We start from the raw sequence: 15,855 nt of genomic DNA, 5'->3' as shown, positions 1-15,855 counted from the left end.
AAATTAAGTCAAACAAGATTTTAGTTTTAGTTTTTTGGCATCATACAAGTGAAAACAATACATTTATGGGCTGAAATATTTGTCTAAATAGAAGACACAGAAATCCATTTTCCATAGTTTAGACATAATTCTAGACACTATGGCAAGTCTAATATGGTGGACACAAAGTCAAGGTTTGAATGATATTCTTGCTTTGTGAGGGTTGTAAGGCAGGTCCATTTGAACAAAAACCTTGTGTGTACACTTTTCTTCTTTCGCCCCTCCCTTTCCATTGCCCATCTTGCCTTTTCTTCTTCCTAACTTCCTTCCTGGTCCTATTCTCACACCTCCTTCTCTGAAGAGCTTTCTACCCTCCCTCTCTTTTCCTTGCCCTGCCTTCTCCTCCTTGCCCTTTAAAACTCCCACCCCCTGACTGAATCTCAACTCAACTTTAGGAAAACAAGTTAGTCAAACTGATCCTCAGAAAGTGGTGTCAACAGCTAACTCGCTAACACTCAGCCTTCAGTGTTCATCTGTTAGCCCAAGGAGAAGCCAGCAGGTAGAATAATTGCAGATTGTCTAGGAAAGCCATTTGAGTCCCTCTGGATCTTTCATAAAAGCACTCCAGTGAGCCTATGGTGCGTATATTTTGAGACAACCTAGTACTCTGTCTCAGTTTTCTGTTTTTCTTTAGAGCAGAACCTGGACCATCACATGTGGCGGGGAGTGTTGTAGAGGGAGATCTAGGGCTGGTTCCTTCTGGTCCCACCTTAGTCAAGTCCTGAGCCCTTCCTTTTACTCCATCAGTGGATCCCTCTGGACATCCAAGTTTTCACTTTCTGCTCTGGGCTATTGTGCCATGTGTTGTTCACACAGGGTCATTCTTCTTGGATGACCAGCGTGTTTTTTGTTGCCTGCTGCCTGTGACTGGCCTTCACTGACTCCCATAAGAAGGACTCTGACCTTGATGTAGATTCCCCTTACTCGTGGCTTCCCAGCGGTAAGGAGGGCTGCCTGCAGTTAGAGGTTCTATTCTTGGAACTTCCTCTCCCCAAAGCACTGTGGTTCATAGCCAGCTGCCTGGGCTGGTATTAGACCACCCCTCCTTTTCATTTCACAGGGACAGGACCCCTCACACAACTTCTTGGATTCCATTTTGTTTGTTTGTTTTGTTTTGTTTTTTTAGTTCATGTATATTTCTAATAGGTATATTGGATCCTGTGTCCCAGTCAGCATAACTCTCCCCAGTTTTGAAACAGTTCCGATAATTATCTGACCTCACCTTCTAAACATCACTTAACTCTAACACGAGAGAAACGTCTTCAGTTTGTCAGGAGCAGAACTTGACGGGAGAAGAGAAGAACAAAGCCCATAATTATAATAAATATGCAAGAGCACAGCAGCAGCATTTAGGATCTTTAAAATTATATTCAGGTCCTTTTATGTCTCACTTATTTCACTTAGCATAATGTCCTCAAAGTTCATCTGCAGCATGTATCAGAACTTCCTTCCTTTTTAAGGCTGAATAATATTCTGTGGTATGTACATACCACGTTTTGTTTATCCATTCATCTGTTGATGGATATTGGGTTGTTTCCACCTCTTGGCTATTGTGAACAATGCTGCTATGAACTTTGGTGTGCAAGTATTTGTTCAAGTCCTAAGTTTTGATTATTTGGGGTATATACCATAGAAATAGATCATATGCTTTATCATACCTCCCTATGCTATTCCATTTAGCTGCCTATTCTTTCATCAGAACGATACCTTTCTTTTTTATCCTGCATGTTTTTTGTTTTCTTTTGTTTTGTTTTTTAACATCTTTATTGGAGCATAATTGCTTTACAATGGTGTGTTAGTTTCTGCTTTATAACAAAGTGAATCAGTTATACATACACATATGTTCCCATATCTCCTCCCTCTTGCATCACCCTCCCTCCTACCCTCCCTATCCCACCCCTCTAAGTGGTCACAAAGCACCGAGCTGATCTCCCTGTGCTATGCGGCTGATTCCCACTAGCTATCTATTTTACGTTTGGTTATCCTGCATGTTTTAATAATTTTTTTTCTGTATCCAAAATGTGTTTATCGGGATGGTTTCCCATTCATCTTGATTCAGGGTGATTTTAGTGCTGCTTCTGTCTGAAGGAGCAACCTTCTGTAAGCCTTGCTTTTCCTCCTGTAGGCTGGCAGAGGACGGCAGAGCAGCCAACACACAAAACTACTGTTTGTGCATGGCTAAAGACAGTGGTGATTTTATAGCATCCCGGGCATTTCACATCCATGAAATAAGAACTGGGGCTCTGCACCAGGCACTTCTTCTTGTGTTTCATCTTCTCTTCTGGAGAGGGATGAAGGAAATCCTTTGCAAAAGGCAAGTTCTCATGGGAAGGTCGTCACTGCCGGACAGGCTGTATGTTTTAATATCTGATAGGACTGGTCTCTGAACTCCACCCTCCCTCCATTTCCTTTACTTTTTCTGAATTACATTGAGTATTTTCTCTTATTAATTTATTGGGAACAACTTTAGAAACTGATACATTACCACGCTAACAAAAGAGACACCTTTGTTTACAGCCATTCTTTTTTTATTTTTTGGCCATACTGCGCAGCTTGCGGGATCTTAGTTCCCCGACCAGGGATTCAACCTGGGCCTATGGCAGTGAAAGTGCCAAGTCCTAACCACTGGACTGCCAGGGAATTCCCTGTCTACAACCATTCTTTATATATTCCTTACTGTATTCTGATGTAGTTCATATGTGCTCCAAACATCCATGGTGATTTATACTGGAAGTGGTGTGCATGCAATTTGTGATTTTGTTGAAATATTATTGCAATAGCTTTAGAAAAGCAGTTGACACACATGAAAGTGTTAATTTGAGTCAACTGATACCAAGGAATAATGCTTGATTTATGGTAAGAAGTTTCATCGAAATATTTCTCCTAGCTGTCACTTAGCAAAGGTAATTGCTTACTAAGCTAGTCTCTTTGCATAAATTTCAATTTTCCAGCATTTGATTAAACTTGACAATTGGGATTCTCCATGGAAACAGTGAAGCAAGATGCTACACCTTCCAAAAAACATAAAAATAGTGCTCTCTCCTTTGTTGCCTGGCAGCAATACTCCTTGTTTTTACTCACAGGAGAATTTATTTTTGCTGATTGGCATAACTTTGGCAGGGAAAGGGAAAGGACAAAATAGTTCTCTCAGCAATCAAAAATTGATAGGGCAGTTTAACCTTTTCCTTTTTTTAAAGACCCAGGTGAGGTCTTCATAACTTTAAATAGCATAAAAAGCATATACTATACAGAAGCATAAAGCATATAAAATATAAAGGCAGAGTGAGTACGATCAGAGAGGAGCCTTCAGTAAGAGTCTTTGAGGACAAAGGATCTTTGATTAAGGGACACACTAGATGAAGCAGTTGCGGTTCTCAAGCCGTGTGGGTTCAAACTGCATTTATAAGGCTTAACAATAGGTCTTAGTCTAAATTTCATTTTATCTCCCATCCTGGTTTGTCCCTGTGGTAGATAATATTTTTGTTCATGAGTCTTTCTTCCCTCCCCATCCTCGCCATCGCTTACTACAGACGGAGCACACTTCTCTAACTCACTCACTTTGGGTTTGGCCTAGAGAATGTGGGTGAATGTAACAAACGTCATGTCTGACCAGAGGCTCTACATGAATTTGTGAAATTTGGCTTGACCTCCTGCACATTTGCTATGAGGAGAGAATGCCCTGCATAGCCATTGCCCCTTCAGCCTGGGTCCTGGAATGAGAAACACGTGGAGCAGACCCAAATCTAAGGTCAGGGGAAGCCTGGCCACCCACATGCTGTGTGCAGACCAGCGAGAGAAAAATAAACATTTGTAGTTATAAATCACTGACATTTGGGAGCTGATTACTATGTAATATTATTACAGCAAACACCTGACTAATATGGTCATCAAAAAAAAAAAGTGGTTCTGGAGAACCTAGGGGCCGAACAGGAATAAAGATGCAGATGTAGAGAATGGACTTGAGGACACGGGGAGGGGGAAGGGTAAGCTGGCATGAAGTGAGAGAGTGGCATGGACATATATGCACTACCAAATGTAAAGTAGATAGCTAGTGGGAAGCAGCAGCATGGCACAGGGAGATCAGCTTGGTGCGCTGTGACCACCTATAGGGGTGGGATAGGGAGGGTGGGAGGGAGGAGATATGGGGATATATGTATATGAATAGATGATTCACTTTGTTATACAGCAGAAACTAACACACCATTGTAAAGCAAATATACTCCAATAAAGATGTTAAAAAAAAAAGATTGTTCCTATTAGTGCCTACTGTGAGCAATCATACAGACTTTAGAATGTGCACACTGGGTTCTGATTAGCTGTTCCCCATCTTTCCAGTCATCAATCAGATGGAGCAGTCTGATTAAATGACTGGCTTGGCCTGACAACGCTGAGGGTGTTCTTCTTTTTTTAATTAATTAATTTATTTTATTTTTATTTTTGTCTGCTTTGCGTCTTCATTGCTGCTCGCGGGCTTTCTCTAGTTGCGGCGAACGGGGGCTACTCTTCGCTGCGGTGCGCGTGCTTCTCACTGTGGTGGCTTCTCTTGTGGAGCACGGGCTCTAGGCGCACGGGCTTCAGTAGTTGTGGCACGTAGGCTCAGTAGTTGTGGCTTGCAGGCTCTAGAGCACAGGCTCAGTAGTTGTGGCACACGGGCTTAGTTGCTCTGCGGCATGTGGGATCTTCCTGGACCGGGGCTTGAACCCGTGTAGCCTGCATTGGCAGGCGGATTCTTAACCACTGCACCACCAGGGAAGTCCGCTGAGGGTGTTCTTGAAGGTGAGATTCATTTATTCATTTCTAAAGTCTGTATTCATAAACTAGGGACAGATGTTCTAGGAATTCTATTGGTGGAAAAATCAGTTTACAAAACAACTTGTATGTTCTCATTTAGGAAATTTTGAAACATGCACTGGCAGCTCCAGAATTTCTATATAGAATTTCTATATAGGTGGGCTGGATAGCAATCTGATTGGAAGAGAGTTGGGGGTGAGCATAAAGTTTTGACATTTCATTTTTATACCACTTTAATATAATTGAAAAAATTCCCAATGGGCCATATCAAAGAATTACTTGGAGGGAAGCTGATGAAGATGGTGTGGGAACTTTAAGGCCCCATACTCCCAGATACTCCTTGGCCCTGACAGTGCCTATATTAAGTGTATCTATAAATACACAGAGAGAGGGCTGGAAGCATAGACACCAAAATGAATGGGAGTTATAAATGGAAAGTGGAACTTGGGGAAATGTTTACCCTCTTCTTTGTATCTTTCTGTATTGTTTGAATGTTTTGCACTAAATATATATTATTTCCCCCAAAACCAATGAAGTTATTTTGCACAAAGAAAAGAAAAAGAATCCTACTGACCTCTACTTTTTCCCACATCTTATTTTTTTAATTAATTGATTTATTAATTTATTTTGGCTGCGTTGGGTCTTCACTGCTGTATGCGGGCTTTCTCTAGTTGCGGTGAGCGAGGGCTACTATTCTTCATTGTGGTGCACGGGCTTCTCATCGCGGTGGCGTCTCTTGTTGTGGAGCATGGACTCTAGGTGCGTGGGCTTCAGTAGTTGTGGCTCCTGGGCTTTAGAGCACAGGCTCAGTAGTTGTGGCGCACGGGCTTAGTTGCTCCACCGCGTGTGGGATCTTCCTGGACCAGGGCTACGAACCCGTGTCCCCTACTTTGGCAGGCGGATTCTTAACCACTGCGCCACCGGGGAAGTCCCCCCACACCTTATTTTAATCATCTAACTGGTGCCCCTAAATTCCCAAATTTCGGTTCTTCCACAACGTCTTACCCACTTTTTAGCTTCAGTCAGTCTCTGAAAACAACCAAGTGTAAAAGAAACAACATGGGTATAAAAAAGAGCCCTGGGGACTTCCCTGGTGGTCCAGTGGTTAAGACTCCATGCTTTCACTGATGGGCCCGGGGTTCAAGCCCTGGTTAGGGAATTAAGATCACACAAGCCTTGAGAGACAGCCAGAAAGAAGAAAAAAAAAAAAGAGCCCTGCTCTGTCGCGTAAGATTCCAGTTCCAGCTCTTCTCTTCTCTGTAGGACCTCAGCCTCCAATATGCAAAGGGAAGGATTGGGATAAGTAGGGGTTAGAAACTCAAATGCCTAGAGGAGCCAGGGAGGGACAAATGATACAGGGAGAAACTGATGCCCAGAAAGATCCTGGGCCCAAATGGGGCTGTGCTGGACTGGAGGAGCCCACCCACCCTCAAGGAAGCATCGCTGCAGGTCCGAGGTTGCCAGGCTTTCCTATGTATCCAGGCACTGGAAGTCGGGTTTCTATATGGAATCTCCTGATTTTTGAATATTAGCAGATGCACTTTAAAACGTTTTGTGAATTCCTTGCAGGCCCTCACCTATGAATCCCTCTGGCACATGGTGAGCTGACCCTGGCTCAGATGCTCTTTAAGGCAGGGGTCCTCAACCCCCGGGCCGCGGACCGGTACCTGTTAGGAACCCGGCCACACAGCAGGAGGTGAGAGGCGGGGGAGCGAGCAAAGCTTCATCTGCCGCTCCCCGTTGCTCCCCATCGGTCTTACTGCCTGAACCATCGCTCGTATCACCGTCGGAACCATCCCCCCCACACACCCGGGACTGTGGAAAAACTGTCTTCCACGAAACCTGTCTCTGGTGCCAAAAAACTGGGGACTGCTGCTTTAAGGCCCACTGTTTCACGCTCCCGTAATCCACTCAGGCGCCACCTAGTGACGGCGACTGTCACAGCTCCCAAGAAGGCAGGGCAGGAAAAGGACTTTCATTTTTTTGGCCTCGCTTGGTGTAGCATGCGGGATCCCAGTTCCCCCACCCCGAACCCCAACCAGGAATCACACCCACGCCCCCTGCAGCGGAAGTGCGGAACCTTAACCACTGGATCACCAGGGAATTCCTGAAAAGGACTTTTTAAATAGATCGATTAGGAGGTAATTTATTTGTATGCCCCCAAAATTAATTTTCTAAATGACTTCCTAAATGGCCTCTCAGGTGTAATTAGAATATAACCGGATAGATCAAAATCATACACGATTTACTCACAGCTAATTGGGAACATAGGATTATGCAAGTGAATAACATTTATTACTTATTACATTCCAGGCGCTGTTCTGCTTTAAAGTATTATTTCATCTAATCCTCACCATAATCCTATGAATTAAGTACTATTACTACCCTGATTTTATCAGATGGAGAAACTGATGCCCAGAAAGATCCTGTAACTTGTAACAAAGTCACACAACCGATACCCCTTCCTTTCCAGCTCCGACCCCGGACACAGCAGCCGTCGCGATGTTGATGCCCAAGAGGAACCGGATTGCCATTTATGAACTCCTTTTTAAGGAGGGAGCGATGGTGGCCAAGAAGGACGTCCACATGCCTAAGCACCCCGAGCTGGCAGACAAGAATGTGCCCCATCTTCACGTCATGAAGGCCATGCAGTCTCTCAAATCACGAGGGTACGTGAAGGAACAGTTTGCCTGGAGACATTTCTACTGGTACCTAACCAACGAGGGTATCCATTATCTCCGGGATTACCTCCACCTGCCCCCGAGATCGTGCCTGCTAACCTGCGCCACAGTCGTCCTGAGACTGGCAGGCCACGGCCCAAAGGTCTGGAGGGAGAGCGACCTGCAAGACTCACAAGAGGGGAAGGCGACAGAGTCACCTACAGATGAAGCACTGTGCCCTCTGGTGCCGACAAGAAAGCCGAGGCCGGGGCTGGGTCAGCAACTAAATTCCAGTTTAGAGGCAGATTTGGTCGTGGACGTACGTGGTCAGCCACCTCAGTAAAGTCTGGAAGAGATTGTTTTGTGTTGAATTAACGTGTAGCCAGAAAAGATTTTTAAAAAAAGTCACACAGCCACTTAGTAGTGGAGCTGGGATTGGAACCCAGGCAGCCTTAGTCAAGAGGGTATGCTCTCATAGATAGAAGCTAGATTAAGGCATCATGGTTGTAATAGTCACTTCAGTTGCAAATGACAAAAAGTAAAGCAAAAACAAGGCAGGGTTAGGGTTTCTGGATGTAGAAATACCTGGAGTCCAAACAGCGGCATCTCTCCCCTCTGTCCCCCACTAGATTCTGCCTTCTTCTGGTTTGTCTAATCTCAAGAAGGCACAGGACAAACATGGTACCTTCTGGCACCACAAAGCAATAGGAAAAGAGCAGTTGTTTAGTGAAAGGTCCTGAAAAAAAAGGCTCACGTTTTAGAGAAAAAAAAACTGGATCCCTACCTAACACCACGCACAAAAGTGAGCTCCAGACAGATTAAAGACCTACATGGGAAGATAAATATATAAATTTAAAATGAGAAAATGTGAGAGACTGTCTATGTTGAGAAGGACTACAGTGAAACTCAAAAGCACACGCCATGGGCTTCCCTGGTGGCGCAGTGGTTGAGAGTCCGCCTGCCGATGCAGGGGACACGGGTTCGTGCCCCGATCCGGGAAGATCCCACATGCTGCAGAGTGGCTGGGCCCGTGAGCCATGGCCACTGAGCCTGCGCGTCTGGAGCCTGTGCTCCACAACAGGAGAGGCCACAACAGTGAGAGGCCTGCGTACTGCAAAAAAAAAAAAAAAGCACATGCCATAGGAAAAAATTGATAAAACTGATGACCTATTTGTGTTCAATGAAGAACACTATGGAAAAAGTTAACAAATAACAAAGATAAGAGAAGACAGTTGTAATGTCTAAAACTGATAGCTGACTAATATCTAGGATGTAAAAGAGACTCTTGCAAATCAACAAGAAGGAACCCCATGGGAAAATGAGCAATTAATAGGAGACAAAGCAAAAAGGCCTATGCTGGGATGCTCAAACTCACTAGTAACTAGAGAAACACAAAAGGAAACAGCATTGAGAGTTCACTTTACACTTTTTAGACCAGCAAAAATTAGAAAGATGGATAATGCCACGTGTTGGCTGGGATTAGGGGCATAGGGTCCTGCAGGCCCCGCGGGCAGGAGTGGTGCAGATGTTCTGAAGAGCAATCGGGCATTTCTTAGTGACATAAGAATATACACACCCTGGGCCACAGAATATATCCCTGGTTATATGTGCCAAAGGATTTTTCATCTTGGCCCATATGGAAACCAGGATGAGAGCGTTTATCATAGTATAGTTTGTGTTGACAGACAATTGGACACAATCTAAGTATTCATGCTGTGGGAGTGGAAACAAAAAACACAGCGGAGCCCCACACAGCTGCCCCCGGAGCAGAAAGAAAGAGAGACTCAGGGCAGGTGAGGCAAGGTGCAGTCAGGCTACACTTGCTCTCAGCAAGTGCCTGCAGCAACCTCTGGAAGAAGAGATGGGTGGGGAGGGGAAAACCGGGGCAGCCACTGCCTGGGGTTGCCAGACTTAGCAAATTGAGATGAACTTGTTTTCACCCCGAGAATGTACTCAGAGTTATGGATTTTCAAGGCTTTTATTTTTTATAAAAAGCACCAAGGAGCTTTTTCCCCCTGCATGTACAAACCCCCGCAGAGAGAGCAATGATGTGTTTTATCTGCACAGAGGCTCCCACTTGGACAAACTCCCCAAGGCAGCGGTGAATTCCCAGGATGCAACGCCCCTGGAGCAAGGTCCTGGCTCCATAAACCAAGACATAAGTGTCTGATGACTGTCTGTGATGATCTCGCTCTTTAGTGACATTGGGTTCTACCCTCCTTGTGTTTCTGGATATTTTGATGAAAAGCATGAACTTGCCTGAGTTTGAATCGGCCCCACCCCTTACTAGCTGTGACCTCTCTGTGCCTGAGACTTCAAGTCTCTAAGACAGAGATCAAAACACAACCTACATCATAGGTTTTTGGTAAAGAGTCATGAGTTGGTTCTGTAAAGTATTTAAACTGCCAGGCACAGGGTAACGGGTATAAAAAAAATACTGGCCATTATTATCAAGGCCACTTGGGATTTCTGATTCTTGGTCCAGATTAACCCAGATCTGTTTTATATCCACCAACACCACCTACCTCTGGTAATAACCTAGTTCTATGTTACACACATGCACAATCCAGTCCAGCCACCCTCCTTGGATGGGAGGGAAAACTGTGTGCGTCCAGCTCCTGGGGATTTAACAAAGCCAGAACCTGTTGCCTTTTTCAAATATCCCACAGGGCAACATATAATAAATACTAGTATTAATATTATTCCTTTTTTTACAAATGGGGAAACTGATGAACCAAAGAATGATATAAATAATGAAACTCAAAGCATTCTCTGACATAAATTGTACCAATGTTTTCTTAGGTCAGTCTCCCAAGGCAATAGAAATAAAAACAAAAATAAACAAATGGGACCTAATCAAACTTACAAGCTTTTGCACAGCAAAGGAAACCATAAACAAAACAAAATGACAACTTACAGAATGGGAGAAAACATCTGCAAACAATGCAACTGACAAGGGCTTAATTTCCAAAATATACAAATAGCTCATACAACTCAACACCAAAATCAAACAACCCAATCAAAAAAATGAGCAGAACGGTGCTGGCCAGAGGCCTCTGGCTGGCCATCTGTCCTCACAGCACTGGCTATTGTGGACAGAAATGTGGGAGAGCTTTCCCTGGCTCTCTGCGTTTGATTCTTCCTGGACTTGGAGCCCTTGGGTGTTCTGTACAGTAAGTTGTGTTGTGGGCTGCCTGGCGCTCTGGACTGTGGTGTGAGGCCAGAGAGAATGGGGTTCAAGAGCCACCTGGTTTTTCTTCTGTGATGCCGACCTCGCCTTACTCCCTGGCCGTCATCTCTTGGGGCTCCCACATGCTGGGGGTTAAGGGAAGGTCCCCAAGGGGTGCAGAGCTCCATGGAGACGCCCGGTGGGGGCAGAGGCTACGCCTCATCAAAGGGCAGCAAGCGAAGTTTGCCTTTTCCTGAAATGCTGTTGTGAATAAAGAGATTGATCCCTGACAAAAAAAAAAAAAAAAAAAAAAATGGGCAGAAGACCTAAACAGACATTTCTCCAAAGAAGACATATAGGCAGTGTCATGTGTCAATAGGCACATGAAAAGATGCTCCATGTCACTAATTATTAGAGAAATGCAAATCAAAACTACAATGAGGTATCATCTCACACCAGTCAGAATGGCCATCATTAAAAAGTCTACAGGGACTTCTCCGCTGGCGCAGTGGTTAAGAATCCACCTGGGGCTTCCCTGGTGGTGCAGTGGTTGAGAGTCTGCCTGCTGATGCAGGGGACACGGGTTAGTGCCCCGGTCCGGGAAGATCCCACATGCCGCGGAGGCCGCTGAGCCTGCGCGTCCAGAGCCTGTGCTCCACAATGGGAGAGGCCCCAACAGTGAGAGGCCCGCCTACCACAAAAAAAAAAAAGAAAAAACCACCTGCCAATGCAGGGGACATGGGTTCGAGCCTTGGTCCGGGAAGACCCCACATGCTGTAGAGCAACTAAGCCCATGCGCCACAACTACTGAGCCTGTGCTCTAGAGCCTGTGCCCCGCAACCGTAATGAGAAGCACACGCACCGCAACAAAGCCCGCTGAAGCTGAAGCCCGCTTGCTGCAACTAGAGAAAGCCTGCATGCAGCAACAAAGACCCAACGCAGCCAAAACTAAATAAATAAATAAATCTATTTTTTTTTAAGTCTACAAATAATAAATGCTGGAGAGGATGTGGAGAGAAGGGAACCCTCCTACACTGTTGGTGGGAATGTAAGTTGGTGCAGCCACTATGGAGAACAGTATGGAGGTTCCTCAGAAAACTAGAGTTACCATATGACCCAGCAATCCCAGGATATATATAATCTTGGGCATTTATCCAGACAAAACTGTAATTCAAAAAGATACATGCACCCCTATGTTCATAGCAGCACTATTTGCAATAGCCAACACATGGAAACAAACTAAACGTCCATTGACAGATGAATGGATAAAGAAGATGTGGTACATATATACAATGGAATACTACTCAGCCATAAAAAAGAACAAAGTAATGCCATTTGCAGCATCGTGGATGCAAGCAGAGATTATCATACTAAGTTAAGTAAGTCAGAAAGAGAAAGACAAGTGCCATATGATATCACTTATAGGTGGAATCTAAAATATGACACTAATGAACCTATCTACGAAGCAGAAACAGACTCACAGACATAGAGGACAGACTTGTGGTTGCCAAGGGGGAGGAGGGTAAGGGAAGGATGGACTGGGAGTTTGGGCTTAGCAGATGCAAACTATTATATATAGAATTGATAGACAACAAGGTCCTACTGTATAGCACAGGGAACTATATTCAATGTCCTGGGATAAACCATATGGAAAAGAATATGAAAACATACACACACACACACACACACATATGGCCATGAATGTCTCCTGAGCCACTAGCTTCATATATATATATATATATATATATATATATATATATATATATATATATCTGAGTCACTGTGCTGTACAGCAGAAATTAACACAACATTGTAAATCAACTATACTCCAGTAAAAAAAATAAACAGTAATGAAACTCACACCACTCATTCCCAGGAGGTGAGATTTAAACCCAGATATTTTGATGCTACAGACACTCCCTTACCATCCTTCTAGAGCTGGAGCTCTCCTGCCTGCATTTCTGTCCCTCCCAGGGCTCTGCTCTCTAAGGCAGCACAGGAGGTGAACATATCCTCAGGCCTTTGCCTTTTAATTGGCAACACCTGGAGCTACAAAGCCCTTCAAAGCCCAGACAGGCTGAGGCTACACTGATGAAATTAGTAGGCAGTGGTATTAGGATTTTAGGATTGAGCATCCAGCCTGGCAACTTAGTCTTCCTCCTAAAGCAGTCACTGCAGTAACGGCTGCCCAGTTAAGACCACTGAATAATGATAATAATAACAAACATTACAGAGTACTTAATTAGGTGCCAACCCCATACCGAGTGCTTCACCTGTCTTATCTCATTTAGTCAGCTAAACAATTAGTTGGGTACTATTATTATCCCCTCCCACTTTTCAGATAAGGAAACTGGGGCTTAGAAAACTGAAGTTAAGGTTGTCTGTAGCCAGGAAGCAGTGTGCTGAGACATGCATCAGTGAAGTCTGATCACTTGTTCCTGTAGCATTTTATTTCCAGAATGTCTCCTGAGCCACTGGCTTCCCCAATATCTGCACCCACCATCACCAGGACTACCAAAAAAGGAAATCAAATGATGGGCTTGATAAGACATCGAAAACATTATTTTACGTTTCCAAAGCTGTACTTGTTCCAATGGGTGCTAAGTGGGAAGGAAAAAATAGTGTTAACCTCTTCATTAGTGAGTCCTCCCCACCAGCCTGATTCAGCCCCCTACACAATAGATACAATTACACTGAACAACTGTGTGTTTATTTCCATGTCTAGACACAGAGGTTGCATTTGAAAACAAAAGAGAAGAGAAAAAGGAAAGCACCCTGCTGTTTTTTTAATTCTTTTTGTCAAACTTTTTCTCTGCCTGGATGCCCTTCTTGTGATCAGGAGAATATCAAGACTTTTAAAAACAAACAAACCCTATTGTAGAGGAATTGGTATTAATTTAGGAGTAAAACAACAATTATTTAAACAGCCTCTAGTCTGAGTAGAAACAAGTCATTTTAAACCTTAGAGGATTCACCACCTGCCAATGCAGGGGTCACGGGTTCAATCCCTGGTCCGGGAAGATCCCACATGCCACGGAGCAACTAAGCACGTGCGCCACAACTACTGAGCCTGCACACCACAACTACTGAAGCCCCCGCACCCTCGAGCCCATGCTCTGCAACAAGAGAAGCCACCACAATGAGAAGCCCGTGCACCGCAACGAAGAGTAGCCCCCACTCGCTGCAACTAGAGAAAGCCCACACGCAGCAACAAAGACCCAACACAGCCAAAATTAAATTAAATTTAATTTAATTTAAAAACAAAACAAAAAAAAACCTTAGAGGATTCAGAAAATCGTGAATGGATGCTAAAGCTAGTGATATAGTTTCACGAGGAATAGGTTTTTTACATAGTGTCAGAGTACCTCCCCACAAATTACATATTGATTGTAAAGGGGCAAATAGTAACTTGACAGTGGCAAGACCTGCCAGACAGCAGCTTTAGCACCCAATCCAAGTTCACATCACCAGTATTGAGACAAAGTGACACCAGGAAAATTGACAGCAGGTGCCTCCTGAAATAAGGCTCTGAGAAAGGCAACATCATTTCTGCCCCAAAATGCATGACCTGAATCTAAACATGAAGGAACTGCAGACAAGCTCAAATGGAGGACAGTTTACAAAATAACTGGCCTATATTCTTCAAAGGCATCAATGTCATGAAAGACAAAGACAGATTGAAGAACTGTTTTCAGATTAAAGAAGAACGAGGTACAATTGAGTGGATTTTAGTTTATTCTCAGAGGTTTGCAATCCTCATTACTCTCTGATTCCAGGACATTTTCATCATCCCCCAAAGAAACTCTCAAACTCATTAGCAGTCACTCCCCATCCCCCTCCTCCCAGCCCTGCAACCACTGATCTACTTTCTGTATCTATGGATTTGCCTATTCTGGACATTTCGTATGAACAGAATCATAGAGTATGTGATCTTTTGCGACTGGCTTCTTTCACTTAGCATGTTTTCATGTTGTAGCATGTGTCAGTATTTTTCTCCTTTTTATGGCCAAGTGACGTTACATTGTATAAGATACACCACATTTTGTTTATCCATGCATCAGTTGACAGGCTGTTTTCTTTTTTTTTGGACATTTATGTATAAGTATTTGTGGGAATATTTGTTTTCCCTTCTCTTGGGTGATCCATCTAGGAGTGGAACTGCTGGGTTTTAAGTTTTTGAACTGCTTTTGAAAGTGGCTACACTATTTTACATTTCCAACAACAATGTATGTTCCAATTTCTCCACATCCTCACCAACATTTTCTATTGCCCATCTTTTTTATTATAGCCATCCTAGTGGGTGTGAAATGGTATCTCATTATGGTTTGACTTGCATCTCTAATGACTGATGACGTTGAGCATCTTTTCATGTGCTTATTGGCCATTTGGATATCTTTGGAGGAACTTCTGTTCAGATCCTTTGTCCATTTTTAAATTGGGTTGTCTTTTTTATTTAACATCTTTATTGGGGTATAATTGCTTTACAATGGTGTGTTAGTTTCTGCTTTATAACAAAGTGAATCAGTTATACATATACATATGTTCCCATATGGGAACATATGGTTTTATGGTTGAGTTGTAAGAGTTCTTTTTATATTCTGGATACTAGACTTTTACCAGATACGTAATTGCAAATATTTCCTCCCACTCTGTGAGTGATCTTTTAATTTTCTTGATAGTGTCTTTTGATGCACAAAAGTTTTTAATTTTGATGAAGTCCAACGTATCTGTTTTTTCTTTGGTTGCTGTGCTTTAAGTATCATATCTTAAACCACATATCTATGTAAGACACCATTGCCTAATCCAAGGTCACAAAGATTTATACCCATGTTTTCTACTAAGAGTTTTATAGTTTTAGCTTCTTTGGATTTTGAAGGCAAAATTATACCACCTTTGAATGTGCTGCTCCAGACCACTTGCCTTAAAGAAGCCAGTTTTAAGTGGGGTCCCAGAGCAATAAAACTGCAGTGAATCCAGGCTGCAGTACAAGCCACCCTGCCACTTGGGCCTTTTGACACAGCGTAGCACTTGAATGTTTTTGGTAAATAAAAGTACCAGACAAAGCCCCAGTAGGAAAATCATAGTCTAAATAGGTACAATTTTGGAGCAAAGACATGCCCTCTTCTGCTATTAACTATTCTACTTTTGAGAAAAAGTTTCTGGTTTGTTACTAAGCCCTGATAGGACCAGATGCTT

General features: G+C 43.5%; 1 protein-coding gene and 1 pseudogene across 1 annotated transcript; one reads left to right on the top strand and one right to left on the bottom strand.

Moving 5' to 3' along the window:
- Positions 1-2,105: 2,105 nt before the first annotated feature.
- On the bottom strand, positions 2,106-9,935 carry LOC116762217 (40S ribosomal protein S27-like). Its single transcript, XM_032648949.1, has 2 exons — positions 9,912-9,935; positions 2,106-2,360 (listed from the first exon to the last, which is right to left on the bottom strand). Exons 1-2 carry the CDS (start codon positions 9,933-9,935, stop codon positions 2,106-2,108), a joined length of 279 nt encoding a protein of 92 aa, XP_032504840.1.
- On the top strand, positions 7,296-7,870 carry LOC116762216 (annotated as a pseudogene).
- Positions 9,936-15,855: the final 5,920 nt, after the last annotated feature.

The sequence above is a fragment of the Phocoena sinus genome, chromosome 11 (genome assembly GCF_008692025.1).
Source record: "Phocoena sinus isolate mPhoSin1 chromosome 11, mPhoSin1.pri, whole genome shotgun sequence".
NCBI classification, from domain to species: Eukaryota; Metazoa; Chordata; class Mammalia; order Artiodactyla; family Phocoenidae; genus Phocoena; species Phocoena sinus.
This window is presented reverse-complemented; position numbering and strand designations above follow the sequence as displayed.

Coding starts and splice junctions, on each gene's coding strand:
- LOC116762217 (XM_032648949.1), bottom strand. CDS start 9,935: ATGGCCAGTATTTTTTTTATACCC. Junction 2,361..9,911: donor CCAGTATTTTTTTTATACCC/GTTACCCTGTGC, acceptor CCTTCCCATGAG/AACTTGCCTTTTGCAAAGGA.